The sequence below is a fragment of the Suncus etruscus genome, chromosome 14 (assembly GCF_024139225.1).
Source record: "Suncus etruscus isolate mSunEtr1 chromosome 14, mSunEtr1.pri.cur, whole genome shotgun sequence".
NCBI classification, from domain to species: domain Eukaryota; kingdom Metazoa; phylum Chordata; class Mammalia; order Eulipotyphla; family Soricidae; genus Suncus; species Suncus etruscus.
In genome coordinates this window covers 698,763-714,300 of record NC_064861.1, presented here as the reverse complement: position 1 = coordinate 714,300, position 15,538 = coordinate 698,763, and the positions used below count along the sequence as shown (strand labels likewise).

The 15,538-nt window shown below is 37.1% G+C and overlaps 2 protein-coding genes across 3 annotated transcripts in view; one reads left to right on the top strand and one right to left on the bottom strand.

Moving 5' to 3' along the window:
- Window positions 1-15,538, bottom strand: part of JAKMIP2 (janus kinase and microtubule interacting protein 2) — a 230,115-nt gene that overhangs the window by 12,261 nt on the left and 202,316 nt on the right. For both annotated transcript variants that reach the window (XM_049786880.1, XM_049786881.1), the window contains 2 exons: window positions 9,221-9,298; window positions 6,754-6,957 (listed from right to left, as the gene is read on the bottom strand). In XM_049786880.1, coding sequence (XP_049642837.1) covers window positions 6,754-6,957; window positions 9,221-9,298 — 282 coding nt within the window. The remainder of the gene's footprint in view (window positions 1-6,753; window positions 6,958-9,220; window positions 9,299-15,538) is intronic.
- The window catches only part of PPP3CA (protein phosphatase 3 catalytic subunit alpha), a 1,090,725-nt gene that overhangs the window by 991,931 nt on the left and 83,256 nt on the right, over window positions 1-15,538 (top strand). The gene's annotated exons all lie outside the window — the stretch shown is intronic.

The following is a 15,538-nucleotide window of genomic DNA, read 5'->3' as shown; positions in this document are numbered from 1 at the left end:
TTACATTCAAGGGAACATCCTTGAGATTTACTGCAGACCTGTCACAAGAAACACTCAAGGCCAGAAGGCAGTGGTGGGACATAGTGACAAAACTCAATGAAATAAATGCTTCACCTAGAATACTGCATCCAGAAAAACTCACTTTCAGTTTTGAAGGAAGAAGACATGGCTTCATAGACAAACAACAGCTCAGAACCTTTACAGACTCAAAACCAGTCTTAAAAAAAAAGTGAAAGACCTGCTTTAAGACAAGACTGACCAACAAACACCAAACATTGATAGAAAAATGGCACTAAATCCCATGACAATTCTTTCTCTCAATGTCAATGGACTAAATGCACCAGTTAAGAGACAGAGAGTGGCTAAATGGATCAAAAAAACTCAACCCAACCTTTGCTGCCTACAAGAAACGCACCTGAATAGTCAGAACAAGCATAGATTCAAAATAAAAGGATGGAGGAAAATCATCCAAGCAAACAACACCCTTAAAAAAGCTGGAGTGGCCACACTAATATCAGATGATGCAAACTTTATACTCAGGAAAGTTATAAGGCACAAAGATGGACATTTTGTATTAATCAAGGGATTTGTACAACAGGAAAAAATCACTCTCCTAAACATATATGCACGAATGATGGGCCAGCAAAACATTTAATACAATTGTTGACAAATTTGAAAACTAGTATCAATAACAATACAATAATTGTGGGACACCTCAATATGGCATTGTCAACACTTGATAGGTCAACCAGACTGAAATCCAACAAGAATGTACTATACCTGAAAAGAGAAATGGAAGAAAGAGGCCTAGTAGATATATATAGGACACTCCACCCCCAGAAATCTGGATACACATCTTCTCTAATGTGCATGGTACATTCTCCAGGATAGACTACATGCTAGCACATAAAACAGACCTCCATAATATCAAGAGGATAGAAATATTGCAGGCTACCTTCACTGACCACAAGGCCCTGAAATTATATGTGAACTACAAAGGGACACAGAAGAAAAACTTCAATACCTGGAAGTTAAACAACCTAATACTGAATAACCAGTGGGTCCGAGATGAAATCAAAGAGGAAATCAAAACCTTCCTAGAAAAAAATGAGAATAGAGACACAAACTATCAGAACTACGGGACACAGCAAAAGCGGTACTGAGAGGAAAATTTATAGCTTTGCAAGCACATATCAAGAAAGAAGGGGCATACTTGAATAGCTTGATGACGCAACTCATAGAATTAGAAAGTGCTCAAAAAAAAGGAACTAAAAATAGGGAGACAGAAGGAAATAACAAAGCTGAGAGCAGAAATCAATGAAGTCGAAACCCAAAAAACAATCTGAAAGATCATTGAAAGCAGAAGTTGGTTCTTTGAAAAAATAAACAAGATTGATAGACCACTGGCAAAACTAACAAGGAAAGAGAGACAGAAACTTGGTAACTCATATTAGAAATGAAAAAGGAGAGATCACTACTGATATGGCAGAGATTCAAAGGGTAATCAGAAACTACTTTGAGAACTAAAAATGAGAACCTGGAAGAAATGGATAAATACTTGGACTCTTATAATCTACCACGGTTGAATGAAGAGGATGTAGCATATCTAAACAACCCCGACACTACTGAGAAAATTAAGACAGTAATCAAATGTCTACCCAAAAACAAAAGCCTAGGCCCAGATGGATTCACTAATGAATTCTTTCAAACCTTTCAAGAGGAACTACTAGCAATCCTGGGAAAACTCTTTATTGAAATCGAAGAAATGGGAGCACTTCCAAATAGCTTTTATGAAGCCAACATCACCTTGATACTTAAACCAGATAGAGATGCTACCAAAAAAAGAAAATTACAGACTAATATCCCTGATGAACACAGATGCAAAGATCCTCAATAAAATCCTGGCAAATAGGATTCAGTACCTCATTAAGAAGATCATCCACTATGACCAAGTAGGTTTCATTCCAGGAATGCAAGGATGGTTTAACATCTGTAAATCTATCAACATAATATACAACATCAACAACAAGAAAAATAAAAATCACATGATCATATAAATAGATGCAGAGAAAGCATTTGATAAGGTCCAACACCCATTCTTGATCAAAACTCTCAGCAAGATGGGAATGAAAGGAACCTTTCTGAATAATTATCCTCAATGGAGAAAAACTAAAAGGTTTCCCCTTAAATTCTGGCACAAGACAAGGCTGTCCTCTCTCACCACTCCTATTCAACATAGCACTGGAAATACTTGCTATAGCAATTAGGCAAGAAAAAGATATCAAGGGAATCCAGATAAGAAAGGAAGAAGTCAATCTCTCGCTGTTTGCAGATGACATGATACTCTACTTAGAAAACCCTAAAGACTCTACCAAAAAGCTTGTAGAAACAATAGACTCATATAGCAAGGTGGCAGGCTACAAAATTAACACACAAAAATCAATGGCCTTTCTATACACCCATAGTAATAAGGAGGAAATGGACATTAAGAACACAACCCCATTCACAATAGTGCCACTCAAACTCAAATATCTTGGAATCAACTTGACTAAAAATCTGAAGGACCTATACAAAGAAAACTATAAAACTCTGCTCCAAGAAATTCGAGAGGAATGTGGAAATGGAAGCACATACCCTGCTCATGAATTGGCAGGATTAGCATCATTAAAATGGCAATACTCCCCAAAGCATTGTACAGGTTTAATGCGATCCCTCTAAATATACCCATGACATTCTTCAAAGAAGTGGATCAGGCACCTTTGAAATTCATTTAAAACAATAGACACCCTAGAATAGCTAAAGCAATCATTGGGAAAAAGAATATGGGAGGAATTACTTTCCCCAACTTTAAACTGTACTACAAAGCGATAGTTATCAAAACAGCTTGGCTTTGGAATAAAGACAGGAAATCAGATCAGAGGAATAGGCTTGAATACTCTGAGAATGTTCCACAGATATACAATCACCTAATTTTTGATAAAGGAGCAATAAATCATAAATGGAGCAAAGAAAGCCTCTTCAACAAGTGGTGTTGGTATAACTGGCTAGCCACTTGCAAAAAATTGATCTTAGACCACCAGTTAACCTCATGTACAAAGGTAAAATCCAAATGGATTAAAGACCTTGATATTAGACCCGAAACCATAAAATATATAGAACAGCACGTAGCTAAAACACTCCATAACATTGAGACTAAAGGCATCTTCAAGGAGCAAACTGCACTTTCCAAACAAGTGGAAGCTGAGATAAACAGATGGAAATACATTAAGCTGAGAAGCTTCTGCACCTCGAAAGAAATAGTGCCCAGGATAGAAGAGCCACCACCATGTGAGAGAAAGTATTCACCCAATATCCATCAGATAAAGGGCTAATATCTAAAATATACAGGGCACTGACAGAACTTTAGAAGAAAAAAACATCTAATCCTATCAAAAAATGGGGAGAAGAAATGGACAGACACTTGGACAAAGAAGAAATACAAATGGCCAAAAGACACATGAAAAAATGTTCCACATCACTAATCATCAGGGAGATGCAAATCAAAACAACGATGAGGTACCACCTCACACCCCTGAGATTGGCACATATCACAAAGAATGAGAACAGGCAGTGTTGGCGGGGATGTGGAGAGAAAGGAACACTTATCCACTGCTGGTGGGAATGCCGTCTAGTTCAATCTTTATGGAAAGCGATATAGAGATTCCTCCAAAAACTGGAAATCGAGCTCCCATACGACCCAGCTACACCACTCCTAGGAATATGCCCCAGGAACACAAAATACAATACAAAAATCCCTTCCTTACACCTATATTCACTGCAGCACTATTTACCATAGCAAGACTCTGGAAACAGCCAAGATACCCTTCAACAGATGAATGGTAAAGAAACGGTGGTACATATACACAGTGGAATATTATGCAGCTGTCAGGAGAGATGAAGTCATGAAATTTTCCTAGACTTGGATGTACATGGAATCTATTATGCTGAGTGAAATAAGTCAGAGAGAGAGAGAAAAAATGCAGAATGGTCTCACTCATCTATGGATTTTAAAAAAAATGAAAGACATTCTTGCAATATTAATTTTCAGACACAAAAGAGAGAAGGGCTGGAAGTTACAGCTCACCTCATGAAGCTCACCACAAAGAGGGATGAGTTTAGTTAGAGAAATAACTACATTTTGAACTATCCTAATAATGAGAACGTATGAAGGAAATAGAAAGCCTGTCTAGAGTACAGGCGGGGGTTGGGTGGGGAGCAGGGAGACTTGGGACATTGGCAATGGGAATGTTGCACTGGTAATGGTTGGTGTTCTTTACATGCCTGAAACCCAAACACAATCATGTATGTAATCAAGGTGTTTAAATAAAAAATACATTTAAAAAAATCGCTCCTGGCAGGCTCGGGGGACCATTTGGGATACTGGGATTGGAACCACTGACCCTCTGTATGCAAGGCAAACGCCTTACCTCCATACTATCTGTCTGGCCCCAGGATTTTTGATGTATTATACACCTATGTTAATATATAGGTACAGTTCAGTTTAAGTGCAGTTGAATATTTTATTTAAAGAATAATAACTGGGGCCAGAGAGTTGGCTCTAGAGGTAAGGTGTCTGCCTTGCAAGCGCTAGCCAAGGAAGGACCATGGTTTGATCCGCCGGCATCCCATATGCTCCCCGCAAGCCAGGGGGAATTTCTGAGCCCTTAGCCAGGAATAACTCCTGAACATCAAGTGGGTGTGGCTCAAAAAACCAAAACCAAAACAAAACAAAACAAAAAGAATAATAACTGTCTAATGATAGAAATTTTTTCTATTTTCTCATTTTTGGGGATATTTTTGGGCCACAGCCATTTGATGCTCAGGGGCTACTCCTGGCTAAGTGCTCAGAAATTGCCCCTGGCTTGGGGGGTACCTTATGGGACGCCGGGGGATCGAACCACAGTCTTTCCCTGCCTAGTGCTTGCAAGGCACTTACCTCTAGCACTACCTCTCCAGCCCCTATTTTCTCATTATTTTAAATTATGTTGCAATACATAGTAATGTGCATACCTTTATTATAAAAGTCAAACAGGAATTTTTCTAATAACTAGAAATGAAAGAACATCTCTTCCCCCTATCCTAATTAGTTTGCATCAGTCTCTTTGAGATGCTTGCTTTAAGAGAAATAGGGTCAGAAAAATACTATAAAATGTAGGGTGTGTGCCTTGCATGAGGCCTTGACATCCCACACAGTTCCTCAAACCTGCCAAGAGTGGTCCCTGAGCAACTCCCAGGTGTGGCCTCAAAAAAAGCAAAAAAAAAAAAAAAAATGGAAATATTTTATATTATTCAAGAAATTTTTGCAATTTTTCACCTTAGTTTGTCTTAGTGTGTTTAAGACAATTATGTGTCTTAATGTCTCTGATTAATGGAACAAACTTTTCAGCTTGCCATTTATATAAGATGCCATTTATAAAATATAGCTTCACATTTTTTCTATTAAAATATTTCTGGCTTTGGGTCAAAGAGATAACACAGCAGTAGGGTGTTTTTGCCTTGCAGGCAGCTGATCCAGGAGGGACTATGGTTGGAATCCTGGCATCCCACATAGTCCCCTGTGCCTGCCAGGCGCAATTTCTGAGCGCAGAGCTAGGATTAACCCCTGAGTTACCCCCCCCCCAAGAAAAAAAACCTTACAAAATATTTCTGACCTTGTTCATTGAAACAAAAGCAATAATAAAAATAATGCCTGATATATTGTAGTACATTGCTATTGTAGCTTAAGAAATTTCATGAAGGCAGAGAGGGCAGGGAGCTTGCCTTATAGTTTTAGGTTTTAGTTGGCCAATCTGGGTTTCATTCCTGGCACCACATACAGTCTTCTAAATCCTACCAGAAGTGATCCTTGAGTGCAAAGCTGGAGTAAGTTCTGAGCATGGCCATGTATAATCCCAAAATAAAACAAACTAAAACAAAAAATATACAAGCAAACCAAAAGATATTTTATGTGGAAGATATTTCTGACAAAAGGAATGCCTATAGCAATGCATAATGATGTAGTGTAGATGTATCATTAAAGGCTTTAAAGATTCCAAAAATTCAATATTTTCTTGTGGTCAATTCGAAACATCAGCTGAAACAAACACACAGTCACTTAATATGTCAGTAAGTAAATAGCAACTTCCAGGTTTCTGTTTGTTCTGGGAATAAAGTAAAAGGCCCCAATTCGTTCCAGGTCCTCCCTCAGACTAGACTATGGATTGGGTTGAGTAACAGGAAGAAAGCAGTATTCCTGCTTTTCATAAAAAAGGATCTATCATCAAACTCCAATTTATTATTATTATTAATATTATTATTATTATTATTATTATTATTATTATTGGGTCACACTCGGCAGCACTCAGGTTACTCCTGGCTCTGCACTCAGAAACAGTTCCTGGCAGGCTCGAGGGACCATATAGGATGCCAGGATTTGAACCACCGTCCTTCTGCATGCAAGGCAAACGCCCTATCTCCCTGCTATCTCTCTGACCCATAAACTCCTTATATCTAAAGGATATTTCATGCCAAAGTAATTGTAAAATAGTATCATGCTATGTGCCTGAAATGCCAATTTCTTTAGATTCAATCATTATAAAAATAACTCCAACATTTACTGTTGTGACATTCATATGTCCTACGTTTCTCCATTTTCAGACACCATCCTGCTTCCTGGGCTCTCTATTTCATTGTCTTAATAACATAGCCATCCAGACACCATAGCTCCGTCCTCACCTGATGTGCTTGCTGTAAGAGTTCCATTCTCTCCTGCAGAATCTGACAGTCATACTCTCTGCTCTTCCTCAGCATCTGCCGCCGCAACTTTTCTACTGCAGTTCTCAGCTCCTCTTGCTGCTTTTCACTTAATAATTCACCAAACTTGATAACAGTCTCTTGCTGCAGAGCATTGTACAAAGTAGCTTCTAGCTCCTGGATTCTCTAGCAAATAGAGTTAGAAAAAGTTCCACTTTGGAACTTGGCATTTCTGTGTGGAGTCTGAATGCACAACCATGCAATATGGAAAAGGACAGACTTTAGCCATACTAGATCCTGAGTAGGGAAATAAATTGCAAAGCTTATCAAGCCTGACTATCCTTTCGGTAATTCTTTCGATAAGCTTCGGTAAAGGCCACTTACTCAATATTTTTACTTCTCTGACAAGGAATATTTTCCATTTGATATACAACTCACTTTCAGGAAGATTCTGTTAAATACATTCTTCCATTCTCAGATAATTGAGAATAACTTTATACCCTTTCATTTAATAGCATTTCAGCTATTTAATGACATCTATCAAGGTACCCTATTTTTAGAAATACCGTGTATACTCGAGTATAAGCCGAGTTTTTCCAGCACAAAATTTGTGCCAAAAATCCTGAACTCGGCTTCTATTCTGGTCACACAGGTTATCTGATTAGGTGCGCGTGGTCTCCAGCCGTCTTCTGCCGTCTGCTCGAGGGGCGGCGCTTCAGCTCAGTCCACAAATCGCAGCTGAACTGAACTGGATGCCACTCAACTAGTTAACACACAATATTCTGCGCTTTGGATGAGACCGACAGCAGTGATGATGATATCTGCCAACTCAGTGATGATGGCAATGTCTATGCTGAGACCCTCACATCATAGACAGCTGAAGCTCTGTTTGGACATACAGATAGATGAGGATGAGGAGAAATCCAGCTTTGAAGGATTTTAACCTTTGTGATTTAGCTTGAGTACCTGTTAAGCTACGACTTTGTGCACTTTATTTAAAGTTTTAAAGTTATAGTTGCTAGTTTACAGTTTTTCTTTAGCAATAAATATTGAAAAACATTTAACCTACTGATTCCTCAGTTATTCTATTTGTTTTGGGTATATATTTTTATTTTTGAAATTTACCAGCAGCTGCTGCATTTTCCACCTCGGCTTATACTCGAGTGTATACGGTAAGTATTTATAAAGGTTTCCATTTAAATAATACTTGAAACTACAGATATACTTTTTGCACAGCGTATCACTACTCTTCCAAACTGCACACATCTGTGCTTGGAGATCCCTTTATAGTATACTTTTTTTTTACCTTTCCCCCCTTTGGAATTTTTAAAAAATTGATATGCTTCATGATTCACAGTTTTGTTACAACAGAAGATTCAGTGTCTATTATTTTAAATAATGTAACATTCTTTATAGCCCTTTCAAAAAGCATGCTTTAATTTGCCTAGATCTGTAGCAATATCTGTGTGATGTTCTAGAGGTGAGTAGGGTGCTGGTGAGGGATGCTTTCATAGCTCCTGTCCTGTACTAAGTAGATCTTGGACACTGTTTTTGAGGGGGGTAGTGCTTGGCCACACTCAGACAACCTCAGGGATATCCTCTGGCTCTATAATCAGGGATCACATTTGGTGTAGCTGGGGAGACTGTACAGTCTGGGCTGAGTGCAGCAAGTCAGCTTCCATTGTAAGTTTCCAAGTGACAGAATAAAAATGGCTAGTTCAGGTTTTTCCCCCCATACTAAGTGACCCGAAGCTAGGAATATTTAAAGCAGAGAACAAACCAAACCAAATTCTGAGTCATTACCAAGAAATTATTGGGTTGGTTCAAAGGATGCATATGGACATATGAAAACAAGGGCAACTGTAGGCCAGTATTAGTAGCATTATGAATTTGGTATGGAGGAATGAAGAGCTGATTTTCTTCCACATGATCTATGGGAGAGGCACAGGCACATTCCATTTGCTGACAGAGTATCACTACTTTGCTGAAAGATGAAAGTAAAAGGCCACAGTGTGAGCACCCAGATTAGAAATTGCTCTCTTGGGCAGAGTTCTTGCACTCTCCTCATATGCAATACAGAAATAATAATACACATTGCTTACAAGCTTGTTGTGAGGAAAAAGTAAAATACACAGCCATCATTAAATACAACAGTTTCAAGCATTTGGATTCAGTTTAACATTAATATTTCTTTTAAATATAAGTTGCAACCCAAGCTGTCTAATATTAAGCTTTTAATAACATACATATCTTTACATTATTAAAAACAAAATATAATTATTTTTGAATACAAAAGAGTGAGGGATATATTTGGTCTAAATTTAGAACTGAAACAATTCCCTAAAAGTTGCATTTTGTGATTTATTCAAGTCAATGCATGGCATGTTGCATACAGTTGTAACTCCACAGTATACAGTTGTAAACACTGGGAAACTTGTTTTGTACTTACCATATATGCTTGATCAAGAGCTTGTTTTCTATAGTCTAGTTCTTCCTCCAGGTAGCCTTTTATTTTGCAGAACTGTTCCTATAAAATGGACCATATAGGTAGAATAAACCTAATTATCTAGAAAGTGATACACAAGATTATCTTACATTTACTTCTACCACTTGAAAAAGATAATAGATTACTCTGAGGGAAATAAATTGTTAAGTTTCACGCAAGGATTATGAAAAAACAATGGAAAAAAGTGGTAATATAAATAAGTCACCTAGAAAATCTTCAAGGATGGTTATATTAATTCAACAGAATATAATTACAAATAGGTTTTGAGAGGCTAGATGCCAACTATTAAGATATCTGTACAGATAATGTCACAATGGCCTTTTTTGATAGAATATTATGAAATGTTACATGGTAGAGTTGCATATAGCAAAAAACATATTCAGAATCTCATGAATACAGTCAACAAAAAAAATACAAAACTTTTAGAAAGTAGGAAGGGAGGATTCCACCCAAGTTTGAGCTGAGGGCTAGAAACCTAATGTTTATTTACATGCCCTGAGTTTCTATGCTCCCCAACTTGAGTCTTGCACCAAAGACATTTTAAAATGTCTTTGTAAATAACATAGCCCCAAGGGCAGTCAATTATTTCTGTGTGCTGAACTGAAGGAACAGGAACTCTTTCTGTACTGGAGGAAATGATAGTATCAACTTTAGAGGGCCTGGCTACCTATCTGTGTGCAGTAATCTCCTTGGTGTCTTCCCTGACTACCTCGGAGGTGCAATGCCTACAACAGTAGTGGGTGCAGACTTATTGATTAATTAATATTGTTTTTAGTTAAAATAATGCACAGGAAATTTTGAATACATGGTAATCTGTTCTTATACGTTCTAACTTTTGGCCTAATTACTTTATATTATTAACTCAGAGAAAATGCAATCAATACTTTCATAAGCTTCATAATAAAAATTATTCCTATCATAATTTCTTGACCCAATCAAATCACTGTCTTTTTGTAATATCATTGGTGAAAGTACTATTACAAAACTCTATACTTTGCTATAATTGATAGCAGCTGATTCCTAAAATTAAAGATTAAAGACAAATTTTAATTATAGAAAAATACATACAATATAAAATGTGTTCTGTGAATTATTTTAGGCATATCATTTAGTACACTTAAGTTCTTTTTTCTGTAAATAATTTATTTAAGAACCGTGGTTACAAATATATTTGTAATTGGGTTTCAGCCATAAAATGCACATCCTCCTTCACAAGTGCCAACTTTCCCAACAGCATGTACCCTATCTCCCTCACCCCGTCTTCGACACAGGCATTTTATTTCTCTCTCTATCATTGTCATGGAAGTTGTTAGTGTAGTTATTTCTCTAACTGCACTTACCACTCTTTGTGATAAGCTTCATAACATGGGATGGTCCTTCCAGTCTTCATTGGTATTGTCTATGGGTATTATTATTATACTGTCTTTTAATTTTCTTAAATCCCACAGATGAGTGAGACTATTCTGTTACCTCTATTCCTCTGAATTATTTCACTCAATAAAATAGACTCCATATAGGCAAATTTCGTGACTTATTATTTTTAACGACTGCATAGTTTTCCATTGTGTAGATGTACCTGTTTCTTTAGCATTCATCTGTTGCTAGGCATTTGGATTGTTTCCAGATTCTAGCTATTGGAAACAGTGCAACTATTAACAGGGGACATTATTATATTGTACTTTTGTAGTCCTAGGTTATATCCCAGGAGTGGTATAGCTGGATCATATGGAAACTCAATGTCCAGTTTTTTTTTTTAAATAATATCTTTATTTAGCACCATGATTACAAACATGTTTGTAGTTGGGTATCAGTTATAAAATAGAACACTTCCTTTCACCAGTGCAACCTTTCCACCACCAATGCCCCCCCATCTCCACCCTCCCCCCCACCCTGCCTTATTCGAGACAGGAATTCTATTTCTTTTACTCACTACCATTGTCATGATAGTTGTCAATGCCGTTATTTATCTAACTGAATTCAACACTCTTTGTGGTAAATTTCGTACCATGGGCCTGTCCTTCCAGCCCTCATCTCTATTGTCTCTGGGTATTATTACAATAATGTCTTTTACATTTTTTCTTAAAACCCATAGATGAGTGAGACTATTCTGTGTCTGCATCCCTCTGACTTATTTCACTCAGCTTAATAGTTTCTATGCCCATTCATGTGTAGGAAAATGTCATGACTTCATCTCTCCTTATGGAGAATACAATGAAGTACCCCATTGAGTATATGTACCACAATTTCTTAAGCCATTCATTTGTTGAAGGGGCATCTGGGTTGCTTTCAGATTCTGGCTATTGTAAATAATGCTGCAATGAATATAAGTGTGCAGAAGAAATTTTTTTATTGTGTTTTTGTGTTTCAAGGGTATATCCCTAGGAATATAGCTAGATCATATGGATCATATGGTAGCTCAATGTCCAGTTTTTTTGAGAAATCTTCATATTGTTTTCCATAAAGGCTGAACTAGATGGCATTCCCACTAGCAATGAATGACCCACATTATGGTCAGCACTAATTGTTCTTGTTCTTGGTGATATGTGCCAGCCTGAAAAGACTGGTAGTAGTTCCTCTAAAAATGTTTGAAAGAATTCATTGGTGAATCCTGGGATTTTGCTTTTGGGAAGACTTTTGATTACCATTTTAATTTCCTCAATAGTGATAGATCTGTTTAGATATGCTAGATCATCGTGACTCAACCGTGGAAGATTATGAGTCGAAGAATTTTTAATTTCTTCTAGGTTCTCCTGTTTTGTCACATAGTTTCTCAAAGTAGTCTCTGATTACCCTTTGAATTTCTTTAGTATCTTTAGTGATGTTTATTTATTTATTTTTTTGAATTTGGCTAAATTTAATTTATTTAGAATTTTTTGTTTTCTTTTTTTAATAAAGTTTTTATTTAAGCACCCTAATTATAAGCATGGTTTTAGTTTGGTTTCAGTCATAAACAGAATACCCCCACCCAATCACCAGTGAAACATTCCCACCACCAATGCCCCTGATCTCTCTCCTCCCCCACACCTGCCTGTATTCAAGAAAGAATTCTACTTCTCTCATTCGTTAACATTGTCATGTTAACTGTTAGTATAGTTATTTCCCTAACAGGATTCACTACTCTTTGTGGTGAGCTTCATATTGTGAGCTGGTCCTTCCTGGCCCTTAAAGCTATTGTCTTTGGGATTATTAAAATAATGTCTTACTTTAAAAAAAAAAAACAGAGACGAGTGAGACTATTCTGAGTGTGTCTCTCTCCCTCTGATTTATTTCACTCAGCATAATAAATTCCATGTACATCCGTGTATAGGAAAATTTCATGACTTCATCTCTCCTGATGGCTGCATAATATTCCATTGTGTTTATGTACCACAGTTTCTTTAGCCAATCATCTGTTAAAGGGCATCTTGGTTATTTCCAGAGTCTGGCTATTGTAAATAGCGCTGAAATGAATATATGTGTAGGAAGGAATTTTTTTGTTTTTGTTTTTGGGCCACATCTGGTAATGCTCAGGGTTACTATTGCTCAGAAATCGGTCCTGGCTTGGGGGACCATATGGGATGCCCAGGGATCAAACCACAGTCTGTCCTAGGCTAGTATGTGCAAGGCAGGTGCCTTACCGCTTGTGCCACTTCTCTGGTCCCAGGAAGGGATTTTTGCGTTGTGTTTTTGTGTTATTAGTGTATATCCCTAGGAGTGGTATAGTTGGACCATTTAGGAGTTCAATTTCCAGTTTTTTTGAGGAATCTCCATATTGTTTTCTATAAAAGCTGCACTAGACAGTATTCCCAAAAGCAGTGAATAAGAGTTTCTTTCTCAGGGCCGGCATGGTGGTTCTAGAGGTAAGGCATCTGCCTTGCATGTGCTTGCTTAGGACAGACCATGGTTCGATCCCCTGGCATCCCATATGGTCCCCCAAGCCAGGAGCGATTTCTGAGTGCATAGCCAGGAGTAATCCCTGAACATTGCTGGGAGTTTTGGGGTGTGGCCCCCAAACCAAAACCAAATCAAACCAAAGAGTTCCTTTCTCTCCACATCCCTACCAGCACTGCTTGTTCTCATTCATTGTGATGTGTACCAATCTCTGTGGTGTGAAATGGTACTTGATAGTTGTTTTGATTTGCATCTCCCTGATAGTGATGCAGAGCATTTTTTCATGTGTCTTTTGACCAATTGTATTTCTTTTTTGACAAATTTTATTTTCATTTCTTCTCAATTTTTTTGATGGGATTAGATGCTTTTTTTTTGTAAAGTTCTGTCAGTATATTTTGGATATTAGCTCCTTAACTGATGGGTATTGAGTAAATAATTTCTCCCATTTAGTGGCACTATTTCTAGGCACTATTTGTATCTAGGCACTATTTCCTTTGAGATGCAGAAGATTCTCAGCTAAATATATTCCCATCTGTTTATCTCTGCTTCCACTCGTTTGGAGAGTGCTATTTCCTCCTTGAAGATACCATTAGTCTCAATATCATGGAGTGTTTTACCTACGTGTTATTCTATATCCCTTAAGGTTTCAGGTCTGATATCAAGGTATTTAATCCATTTGGATTTGACCTTCATACATAGTGTTCACTGGGGGTCTGAGGTCGCTTCTTTGCAAGTGGCTTATCAGTTGAGCCAACAACACTTGTTGAAGAGGCTTTTCTTGCTCCATTTTGGATTTCTCCTTTATCAAACGTAAAATAATTTTATGTCTGTGGAACATTCTCTGAATACTAAAGCATATTCCACTGATCTGAGGATTTGTCTTTATTCCAATACCATGCTGTTTTGATAACTAATGCTTTGTAATACAATTTAAAATTGGGGAAAGCAGTGGCTCCCATATTCCTTTTCCCAAGAATTGCTTTAGCTATTTGTGGGTATTTATTGTTCCAAATGAATTCCAGGAGTGTTTGATCCACTTCTTTGAAGAATGTCATGGGTATCTTTAGAGGGATTGCATTAAGTCTGTACAATGCTTTGGGGGAGTATTACCATTTTAATGATGTTAATCCTGAAACTCCATGAGCAGGGTATGTGTTTCCATTTCCATGTGTCCTCTCTTATTTCTTGAAGCAGACTTCTGTAGTTTTCTTTATATAGTACCTTCACATCTTTAGTTAAGTTGAATACATGATATTTGAGTTTGTGTGACACTAATGTGAATGGAGTTGTTTTTTAATGTCCATTTCTTCTCTATCATTATTGGTGTATAAGAAGGCCATTGATTTTTGCATGTTAGTTTTGTAGCTTGCCACTTTGCTATATTAATCTATTGTTTCTAGAAGCTTTTTGGTAGTGTTTAGGGGTTTCTAAATATAGTATCATGTCATCTGCAAACAGCGAGAGCTTGTCTTCTTTCTTTCTTATTTGGATGCCTTTGATATCATTTTCTTGCCTAATCGCTATAGCAAGTACTTCCTGTACTATACTGAATAGGAATAGTAAGAGAGGACAGCCTTGTCTTGCACCAGATTTTAGAGGAAAGATTTTTAATTTTTCTCCATTGAGAATAATATTTGTCATTGATTTGTTATAGATGGCCTTAACTATAATGAGAAAGTTCTTTTCATTCCCATCTGGATGAGAGTTTTTTTTTTATCAAGATTGGGTTTTAGACCTGATCAAATGCTTTCTCTTCATCTATAGATAGGATCATATGGTTTTTATTTTTCTTGTTGTTGATGTTGTATATGTTGATTGATTTATGAGTGTTAAATCATCCTTGCATTCGTGGGATAAAAACTACTTGAGCGTGGTGAATGACCTTGTTGATGAGGTATTAGATCCTATTTGCCAGAATTTTCTTGAGGATCTTTGCATCTGTGCTCATCAGGGATATTGTTTGTAATTTTCTGTTTTAGCAGCATCTCTGTCTGGTTTTGGTATCAAGGTGATGTTGGCTTCATAAAAAGTATTTGGAAGTGTTCCCGTTTTTTCAGTCTCCTGAAAGATCCTGGAAAGGATTGGTAGTAGTTCCTCTTCAAAGATTTGAAAGAATTCATTAGTGAATAATTTGTCCTTGGCTTTTGTTTTTGGGCAGACATTTTATTACCGTTTTAATTTCCTCAAAAGTGATGGGGGTGTTTAAATGTGCTACATTTTTCTTATTTAAGCGTGGAAGGGTATAAGAGTCAAGAATTTATTCATTTCTTCTAGGTTCTCATATTTCGTGGCATAGTGTTTATCAAAGTAGTCTCTGATTACCCTTTGAATCTCTTCCACATCTGTAGTGATCTCCCCCTTTTTATAAGGTTTATCGAGTTTCTCTCTCTC